The sequence below is a fragment of the Carassius auratus genome, chromosome 45, assembly GCF_003368295.1.
Source record: "Carassius auratus strain Wakin chromosome 45, ASM336829v1, whole genome shotgun sequence".
Lineage (NCBI taxonomy): Eukaryota > Metazoa > Chordata > Actinopteri > Cypriniformes > Cyprinidae > Carassius > Carassius auratus.
This window is the reverse complement of record NC_039287.1, coordinates 9,940,211-9,950,726: the sequence shown is the minus strand read 5'-3', so window position 1 is coordinate 9,950,726 and position 10,516 is coordinate 9,940,211. Positions and strand designations below refer to the sequence as shown.

Genomic DNA, 10,516 nt, shown 5'->3' with positions numbered 1-10,516 from the left:
ATATTTGGAATTGCTATTTCTGTATTTCGAAGAATTTCTCAGGCTATGTTGTTGCGAGACAAACTAGAGTAAAAATAGCATTCATAGCAGGGAAACCGTTACTAAGAATGAGGATGTTAAAATATATTGTCGTCTACAGTTCTGTCTGACATCACATGGTCATCATATGTGTGCTATGCTGTAAGGCATTTGTACAGTTTGCAAATTAAGCACTAACAGAGGAAAGAGAGGGAGGGGAAAGCTAAATAAACACAACTACAGATCTCTATTTATCTCTTTCAGCTAATGTGGTCTCTCAGGGCAGGCCTCAGATGCAGATGTGTGTGTCTCTGTGGTAGATGAGCTGACTGTGTATCATCACATATATGTGTAAGAGAAAAAATACTCTTGATTTAGTTCAGAAATTAAGAACTTAAATTTGGATTATTACTGTATATATATTTAAGTATGCTGAGGTCTCACAAAATGTAAGTACAAACATATATATTTTACTTTTCCCCTTTATTGAACAGTAGACATTGCTCTGACATATAGCGGTACATTTTGGTAACTTTTTTTTTAAAACTATCTTTAACAACGTTTTTATATTTTAACATTCAAGTAGTATGTTTGATTAGAATTAAATTAGATTAGTTGGTAACACTTTATAATAACTGCATGCTATTAATCATTAGTTAAGCATTAGGAAACAGTTAATTCATCATTTATAAAGCATTAATAGACATTTATAAGCAGTTTATAAATAAAGATATAAATGCTTTATACCTGATTTAAAAGCATATCAATAATGTATTTAATAATTGTTTTTTTCATACTTTATTAATGATCAATTTATCATTTCTAAATTAAGTATAGCATTATTTACACACCAGTTATTAAGGAGTTGTCAGTGGTTCATAAGATCACTTAGAAATTGTAAGTAAATGATTAATAAACTATTTAAATGTGCATTCATACATCTTTTTATTCAGACATATAGTAATAGTTACTTATAGTGTTAATAAATGGTTTATTAACATGTATTTCTACTGTAATTCTGGGTTAATTCGGGTAGTTATAAAACATATGTAGTTGTTAGTTAACTATTTTTGTGAGCTCATCTAAAGTGAGGACTATTTATGCCTTGTAAAGCTTTTACAAATGAGATTTAAAGGCTGTTAATATTACTATGTTCTGTATCACTGTGTGGTGTTTGTTACCATTTTTTGTTTAGAAGATAACCAAGCCTTTAAATATCCTTTATAAATGCTTTATAAGGCATAACTAGACTCACTTTAGATGAGCTCACATACATAGTTAACTGACCACTACTAAATGCTTTATAACTACCTGAATTTACTACATTTCTTGTGATCTTATGAATCACTGGCAACTCCTAAATAACTGGTTTGTAAATAATGCTATACTTCATTAAGAAATGATAAATTGATCATGAATAAAGTATGAAAACACAATTATTAAACACATTATAGATATGCATTTAAATCAAGAATAAAGCATTTATATCTGTATTTATAAACTGCTTATTATTTTCTATTAATGCTTTATAAATTATGAATTATCTGTTTACTAATGCTTAATTAATGATTAATAGTGTGCAGTTATTATAAAGTGTTACCGATTAGTTTAATTCATAACATAAAAGGAAGTCACTGTTAATTAATTTCATTATTTATTTTATTTATTTATTTTTTGTGATAAGTACATTTGTCAGTGACTGTCTATTTACAGTATACTAATTGATACATTACTGATTAAGTGAACTGTAAACCACCAAACTGTGGTGAAATCATTATCATGTTTGGCTCATGTGAGTGAGTTTGAATTGTTTTCTTATTTTCAGTAGCACCCAGTATGATGCCTTTCTGGACCTTTCTGGTTTTCTTCTGGACTGTTACTGAACTCCGAGTAGAGAACTGGGGAGACTGACAGCAGTGAATATAGGTGTGATTACACGGAACAAATAGATTGTTCCTTTTGATTTGATTAAATAGAAGTAAATGAACACTGATTAAGAAGATGATTCGATTAAATTTTTAAGGATGGGTTGTGCTAGTAGTGACCAGAAGCATCACAAAGACTCCAGAGAGCATGACCATTATAATTCATCAAACTCTAATGTGGGTATTACCTTTATTATAATTTTTTTATGACTAACTGAATTTTATCGAGAAATTTTTACTTTGATGATTTACTTTTACTAATCTTCACAGCGACGAACAAGACCATTTTCAGTTTAACTGTGTTGTATTTGTTAAATATTACTACAGTTTATGCAGTATTACTACAAATGTATACATTTCTATTACATGTTATCATTAAAAACATGAATAAAGAAGTAAATTAATTACTTTGTTTACAGGTGAAAAGAGATCACAGGAAGCAAAACAATCAAGGTGAAGCACTTTAGTTTTTCGGAATGTCGTGGAATTCAAGAAAGCGGTTTTCTTTCTAAAATCATTTTGAATACATTATATTAATAATGCTGCTGGGTGTAGATGTTGTGTTCTTAATAAAAATAAGAAAATAAAAGGAACGCCAGAAAGGGCATGTGATTGTTCAAATGTTACGCGACTGAAGAAAATATTACAGATGGAAGAGTTTTGAACTTGCGTATTTGAACACATTTAACTTTCTTTTCAGATGAAGACATTGTTATTGCTCAATATGACTTCCAGCCTGCTAGTGACAGTGATCTTCAGTTCAAAAAAGGCGACAGACTCAAGATTATTAATGAGTAAGTAAACAATCCTTTTTTTTTTGGTAATATGTGTATACAATTAAAATACAGTAAAGTCTACCAGCATTATACTAAGAAAAGATCTCCACTTGTAAAGGTTTACAATTAATCAAAAGACTAAATGGGTAGGAACGTTGTTATCTTATAAAGTGTATAAATCCTATAAAGTGTAAATGGCATAATAGGCAAAGTTTTAGGCTAGTAACCAACAGGACCATCCAGTAAAGATGTCAGACCGTTTGGCGAATGTTATTCAAGGTGGATCGTCCTTTGTTATTGAGTATGGTTAACATTTACCATATGTAAACGTAAGCTTAAATTATATATTTTTAAAAATGCACACACAAATAAGGCAATAAAAAAAAGCCAAATGATTACAATAACTAACTTGTCCCTTGTTTATCTCAGGACTGGGGAATGGTGGTTGGCGAAGTCCTTGGTCACTGGTTATGAGGGATTTATTCCATCTGCGTATGTGGCAAGAGTACACACACTGGAGATGGAAAGGTACAACAAGTAAAAAATACCACCGTAATATGGATTTGTTTCAGCAATAGCGTACGGAAAAGAGTGTTGGCCGTCGTTCTGAACAATAGCACTGCTGTATTTTGGCCGTAGGCACCAAATGTTCCACTGCTATTATACGTAATAACATCAATATTCTTAGAATATCACTCTGGACTAACGGTCCTAATATGTAAATTTAATCTGTTAGGAATGAAATTATAAAAGCTCTGTTTTCTGTTACAGATGGTTTTTCAAGGACTTGAGTCGCAGAGAAACAGAGCGTCTTCTGCTGGCACCAGGAAACAAACCTGGCTCATTTCTCGTGAGAGAAAGTGAAACAACCAAAGGTCAGATGACAAATTTTTTATTCCCTTTGTTTGCACATGATCACTGAAATTACATCAGCAGTTTACTTCTTAGGGCCCATAAGCACAAAAGTGCACAACATTTCAAACAGTTTCACTGATACAATACTGTGTATCCTTATCTTTTCTCGCCATAACGTAGCGCAGCAAGAATTCTATATAGCGCATTAGTTCAGTTTTTACAATACAATAAAATGAAATTACTTAATGTAGTCAGTATAATATACTATCACAATATTTCTAAATTATTAGTTTATTTCTAAACTAAATTATTATTTAAAGGAGCACTGGCTCCACAGCCTCAACATTTTGTTACTTTAATTTGATTTTGATCAAATCTTTCGCTGATAAAGTGTGCATATTGATTTTTTTCACTGTTTACAGAGACTCATCTGCTGCTCTTTTTCAAGTTCACATCATGCAAAAAGCTGAAAGAGCAAAGAAATGTCAACCTATGTACTGAGATCTGTGTTTTGCTTTGAGTGGAGATATTAAGAGCCGTCTTATTTTATTTGTCTACTTTTAGAGAAATGGGAAATACAGAAACAATTATCATAGGAATGTTCTTATTTTTATGCAAATTATAGTTAGATTGCTTTAGATAGATACATATTTTCTCAGTAACTTAGATTTTTCTTTTCTGAGTGCCTAATTTACAAATAAAGTTGTTAAATATGTATGTATGCGTGTATATATATATATATATATATATATATATATATATATATATATATATATATATATATATATATATATATATATATATATATATATATATAAAGAAATTAAAAATATATACTTAATGTTAAGGGAAAATAAGTGTATTTTTATTACCACAATAGCAAACTTTTTTTTCTTCTTGTTTTAAGAGCAAAGTCACTTAATTTTGATACGGAAAATGATACTTGTTACATTACATTATTTTGCTTCTCAAGTTTATTTATCTTTTGATGAAGGTTTAGATCTTTGTACTGGAAAATGAGACAAAAATGCTATGTGTTTTGCAATCACTGTTAAATATGTGAATACATTCAAATGAAAAGAAGTTATTACAGTATTTAAGGTGCTGTAAGCAATGTCTTAATCTCTCCAAAGACAAGCAAACTCGATGTGAGAAATCCTGAACATGTGGAATTGTTCAAAGATTCAGAGATTTCCAACTTTTTACAGAGCCTAGGGTGACAGGTCTTAGCTCTCGCTATAGCAGTGATACCTGTCAGATCGCAGAGACACTAAATGTGCACTATTTCAAAAACTTTGACTGGTTGTGCTTCTGTTCTTCCTAAAAATAACAACACGCTGATCCGCCATGTTATTTAACATCTGTTTCTGATCCTCTGCAGGTGCTTTCTCTCTGTCTGTAAGAGACTCCACCCCAGAGCAATGTGATGTAGTCAAGCATTATAAGATCCGAGCCCTTGATAATGGTGGTTACTACATCTCTCCCTCCACAACCTTTCCATCTCTTCAAGAACTAATAAAGTATTACTCCAGTAAGTACTTGGAGCCAAGACCGTTGCTGTACCAAGGACCCTTTCTGTTTCTTCCACTGTATACTTTCTGTGGTCGTAGCTGTGAGAACTTGATAAACTGTTGCTATAACCACCGGATACATAGGTCAGCTTCAGTCTCAGTTCGTATTCTGCACCCTTGCCTCATTTTGGTTGGTTGTGTCTTTTAATAGAACGGTTTATAAGCAGCGATCTTGTAAAAGACACATCTTGTGCTTTTCATTTCAGACAGCATGGTAGTAGCTAGTCTTGTTTAATTTTATATTTCTCCTGGTTGGGACTCGGCATTCTTACTTCCCTCTGAATATTCTTGCTCTTTTCCCAAACTTCTTTACTGTACATATAGGGACAGATGATGGTTTGTGCCAGAGGTTAGGAAGTCCCTGTAAAACTGGTGCCCCTCAGAGACCCTGGGCTCAAGATGAGTGGGAGATTCCCAGAGAGACTCTGAAGATGGTGAAAAAACTTGGTGCCGGCCAGTTTGGAGAAGTATGGATGGGTAAGAAGCCGAAGAAAGTTTAGTTGCACAATGTTGACCGTGGGTAACAAATCTTTATTCTTTCTTTGCAAGCCCATAATTCTTATGCAGTGAAGATCAAATTATTAAGGGATGACTCTGAATGAAACAAAACAAATTCCCTTTCTGGTCACACTAAACCCAGCTGGTCATTTTAAAATCTTTATCAAGATTCACATTTAAACCTACAGTAGGAGTCAATTTTATAAGGGTTTAATATTCTGATCTTAAAAATGGAAAGTCTTTCAATATCTTTTCATTTCATTGTTGCAGTGTTGCCTTTATGTAACATATATAAAATATTTTTTCTAAATGTAATTAAAACATTTTAATCAGATACTAAATTGTATGTGTTTTAGTTAAAAAGAATATGTCCTTGTATTCATCTCACTTCAGCGCAAAATTCTGATTATACTGGCCTTGAAGTTGTTTGTTCAAGGACATGTGTTAGTGTGTCATGTGGTTTTGTGAAATTGTCATATTTTAACCACATGAATGATAAATTCATAGTACATCAACTGGGTTTTGACTTTGCCCACCAGGGTCAATATTAATGAGAAGATGCAAAAGCGTCTGACCCATATTCCCCTATTGCAGAATATTTGCTCAGTCTTCAAAACATGTATTCTTTGTATCTTTTTAATATTAATAATTTTTTTATACAGTATCATAGTTTTATCTTTGACCCATTTGAAAATGATTGTATTTGTTTCATATAACTTTATTTAGTAAGGTATATGTATAAAAAAAGAACAAAAATATTTTTACTTGAAATTCGACAAAAAGATATATAAACATATTTTTTATACCTGATGATGAACGATTAGTTCTAGGCCCTTTCTCAAGAATCTAACAATGAGTCTAAAACTATATCTGTCCTGAAATTTGTGTTCATTGAACTACCGTAGATCAATGAGATTTTCTTCAATCAAAGTTTATTTAATAAACCTGCGTGTGTCTGCGGCTCTTGTTTTTAGGGTATTACAAAAACAACCAGAAAGTTGCCATCAAGACTCTGAAGGAAGGCACCATGGAGCCAGAGGCATTCCTACAGGAGGCTAACCTGATGAAACAGCTCCAGCATGATAGACTGGTGAAACTGCATGCTGTCGTCACTAAAGAACCCATCTATATCGTCACAGAATACATGGCTAATGGTTAGTATTACCACAACATTATTAGAGTACTAAACCATTTCAAATTATGACATACTGTAACTGTTCAAACTATACAATTGATATATTCCTATTCAAGGAAGCTTGTTAGACTTTCTGAAGACGGATGATGGCCATAAATTAAAACTTCCCAAGCTGATTGACATGGCTGCACAAGTAAGAATACTTAGATTTTTGTCCTGATTTCACTTTAATTGATTAAATTAATTGATATTTCTTTGGTAATGCAGATTTAAATCTTTATGGAAAAGGATACATTTAAATACATTGCTTGAAAACCTACACATGAATTAGAGTTACATTAATTAATGCACCCTCTTTCTACATCCTTACAACTTCTGTAACTATTTTTAGAATGGTTTTGCACCAGAGTCTGTCAGGAACATGTAGAGGAAATGGTCTTTGGTCTTGTAAACTCATGGTCTAAACATTTTTAGATCTGAACACTTCTAAAACCACAGCAACTTTAGATCAATATCTTCCGGCAGGATGTTACGTACATTTTTCCTTAACCTGAAGCCCCTAACATGCATGACTGTGATCTTGCTCTCTGTGTGAAAGCAACTTCCTGTCAGAGCCCACTATGTTGCTGCTAACTTTTTTATGGTCTGCATTCCAAATTTACTGTAAATGCAATGATATACATGCAAATGGTTTATGAATGTACTAAAAGGCTAAACCACAATAAGGTTAATTTTGAGCTCTTCATAAAAATCATAAATAATTGTGTATATTTATTTGGTTGTTTTATGCCATATCAGCTTATAAGGATATGTCATGGCATGAAAAAAAAACCTGTTAAGTTTCTACCCTCTTTTGCCATTAAATAATATAATTTGATGCTAAGACAATCAAACACATAAAGTAATACATCAAATATTTTTTGGAGTGATTTTAAATGAAATCAGTGACAACAAAAATTTACAGTAGAATATTTTGTAAAACATTTGAGAAACTCTATTATAAAAATGTCTGAAATTTCACTATATTATATTCAGTTTAATCTCTCATAAAAAATGAAATGCATCATTGGCTGTTTTTTTTTCATGTTAATTGAGGATTGTAACAGTAAATAATGCTACTCATACACTGACAGATCTCTTCAGTTCACACTCTCCCCTTATTATTATCTTTGTAACAGATTTCAGAAGGAATGGCTTTCATAGAAAGGAAAAATTACATTCACAGAGACCTGCGTGCCGCTAATATTCTAGTCTCTGACACCCTGCACTGTAAGATTGCAGACTTTGGCCTTGCCCGGATCATAGAAACTGAATACACTGCACAAGAAGGTAAGTACACTCATTTATTCCCACAGTGCAGAGTTTTTTCCACTTACACAGATTAATTGGCACCAGTAAGTGCTGACATTTGATTTCTAATGAAATGAACTGACATATTTGACCTTTGAAGTTGAGTACGGCTTACTGATATTCAAAAAGAGTTTCTTTCCGTGATGTCATTTCCGTGTTGTCTTTCTTTTCTTTTTTTAAACACATTAAGAGAGAATTTTCTTTCCTTGAGGCTTTATTTATAGTATTTTTATTTATCCTTTTTTTGATCTCAGATTACAAATTAGTTTTCCATGCATGCATCTCTGTTCAAGCCCACTTTTATGAAAACCCCATTTTTCATCTGTCGTGTTTTCTTTTTGTTTTTGTTTTTTACCAATCAGGTGCAAAGTTCCCAATTAAATGGACGGCCCCTGAGGCCATCAACTTCGGTACTTTCACCATCAAGTCAGACGTGTGGTCCTTTGGAATTCTTTTGACAGAGATTGTCACATACGGCAGAGTGCCATATCCAGGTAATGGGTTTTTCTCTCTTGGGTTTCGTTTTCCATTCCGAACAGTGTAGAATACATGGCTAGATCTTTAACAACCTGGCTATGACTTCCTCACAATTTCAGGCATGACGAATCCAGAGGTGATCCGCAACCTTGACAGGGACTACAGGATGCCGTGTCCAGATGGATGTCCAGAAGAGCTCTATGACATCATGCTGAAGTGCTGGAAGGAAAGGCCAGAGGACAGACCCACTTTTGATCACCTACAGGATATACTCAATGACTTTTTCATTGCTACTGAGGGCCAGTACGAAATGCAACCATAACCTCAATGCAGAACCAAAAAATGAACTGAAAAAGAGGATGTATAAAAACATACGGAATGAAAGGATGGACTAAACTCTGGACAAAAATATGGAGTATGGGGAAAAGCAACAATAATGCATCCTTGTATATAAGTTCATATTTTTTTTACACTTACTGTGTCACTTATGTCAAGGTTTAGTGAATTTCTATAATTTGTTTTGTCTTGTGGGGTTCTTAGGGTATTTCATAATTATTTAAAGATGAAGCGTGTACTTTTTTCAATAAGATAATTTCTTCCATCGCAGCTTAATATGCAGACAGCTGCGTGCATTCCATTTGTGTGATTGCTCGGAAACACGTGGTGCTTTCAGAACATTGCTCTTTTAGTTTGAGCATTTGACCAGCCCAGCACAACATCATTGGCCTAACCAATTTTATGAGATTGGGGTGGAGCAATCTGTTTATCCCACCAATTGGAAGACAGGGTGAGTGTTTTCCCAGTTATTATTTATGCAATTAAATCATTACACACTTAAATTCTCCTATAAAGCTTTTGGAAAATGTAGATATTTGGGATGTGCACGAATAGTCGAACATTCGAATATTCGGTCTGTAATTTTTATTCGAACAATAAAAACACTATTCAAATTTTACTATGTGTTGATTTGCTGGCCGTAAATGCAGGTAATCCATGATAAATCATACGCAGTTATAACTAAATGCACTGGGTGGCGCTGTGTAGTGAGTTAAAAATGTAATGGTATTTGAGCACAGTAGCCTTCTCACAGTCGTCTTCTCAAAGTTTGGATTTACTTTGATCACGATCTTACTAAATTATCTGACAAAATGTAATTACTACTAATTAATTAATACGTGAAACAATGCAAACACAATAAATATAAGCCGACTTGGGTATATGTAATTATTTAATTGGCACAGCTTGATTTTTCCGTTTGCTCTGCTTGATCCTGAATGCCTTCTTTTTTTTCTTTTTTTTTTTTAATTTACACGTTTTCAACCAAAATAAAACCTTGCGATATAACGTAATGTTGTTGTAGAACATTGTTGTGTAACGGCTAATGATAAGCTTGTTCAGAAAAACTTAATAGACCAATTTAAAATAGCGTCTTTTTCACTAAACGTCATTCTCGTTAATCGCATATTCGTTTTTTATGAGCCCAAATATTCTAATGCAAATTTTCTGGAAAATGCCCATGCCAATAAGATCTATATGACACTTTGGATTTTAACAGTCAGAATAACAAGATCCTCGAAATTTAAATAAAACCATGCACAAATATTAAACATTATTTATGCACAATACCAATGATTCATTTGAACTCAGAACTGATTTGAATGCGTTTTAAATGAACTGATAAAATCATCAGTGAAGTTCCATGCAGGAAACCATAAAATGAACATCATTAGTTAGACTTCCTCCTGAGATAACTAGATGTTCCGTTCATCATGAATAGATCAAAGAGTTAGACTGCACAGTGAAGAAGCTTGTGATTATATACACTACTATTTAAAAAATATTGTGGTTGGTAAGCTTTTGAATGTTTTTGGAAAAACTCACCAAGGCTGCATTTATTAAATCATATATGCA

At 32.9% G+C, this 10,516-nt stretch overlaps 1 protein-coding gene across 3 annotated transcripts; it reads left to right on the top strand.

Annotated features, from left to right (window-relative positions):
• The first annotated feature begins 271 nt into the window (after positions 1 to 271).
• On the top strand, positions 272 to 9,535 carry LOC113063220 (tyrosine-protein kinase Blk-like). 3 transcript variants are annotated; one of them, XM_026233460.1, is made up of 14 exons: positions 272 to 369; positions 1,844 to 1,944; positions 2,042 to 2,120; positions 2,363 to 2,396; positions 2,644 to 2,737; positions 3,149 to 3,247; positions 3,491 to 3,594; positions 4,956 to 5,105; positions 5,470 to 5,622; positions 6,618 to 6,797; positions 6,895 to 6,971; positions 7,957 to 8,107; positions 8,491 to 8,622; positions 8,725 to 9,535. In XM_026233460.1, exons 3-14 carry the CDS (start codon positions 2,043 to 2,045, stop codon positions 8,925 to 8,927), a joined length of 1,455 nt encoding a protein of 484 aa, XP_026089245.1. In that variant the 5' UTR covers positions 272 to 369; positions 1,844 to 1,944; position 2,042; the 3' UTR covers positions 8,928 to 9,535. The 3 variants fall into 3 exon arrangements, with proteins under 3 accessions (XP_026089245.1, XP_026089244.1, XP_026089246.1); XM_026233459.1 differs by having other exon boundaries at positions 276 to 467; XM_026233461.1 differs by having other exon boundaries at positions 305 to 369; positions 1,847 to 1,944.
• Positions 9,536 to 10,516: the final 981 nt, after the last annotated feature.

Coding starts and splice junctions, on each gene's coding strand:
- LOC113063220 (XM_026233460.1), top strand. CDS start 2,043: ATGGGTTGTGCTAGTAGTGACCAGAAGCATCACAAAGACTCCAGAGAG. Junction 2,121..2,362: donor ATAATTCATCAAACTCTAAT/GTGGGTATTACC, acceptor CTTTGTTTACAG/GTGAAAAGAGATCACAGGAA. Junction 5,106..5,469: donor ACTAATAAAGTATTACTCCA/GTAAGTACTTGG, acceptor CTGTACATATAG/GGACAGATGATGGTTTGTGC.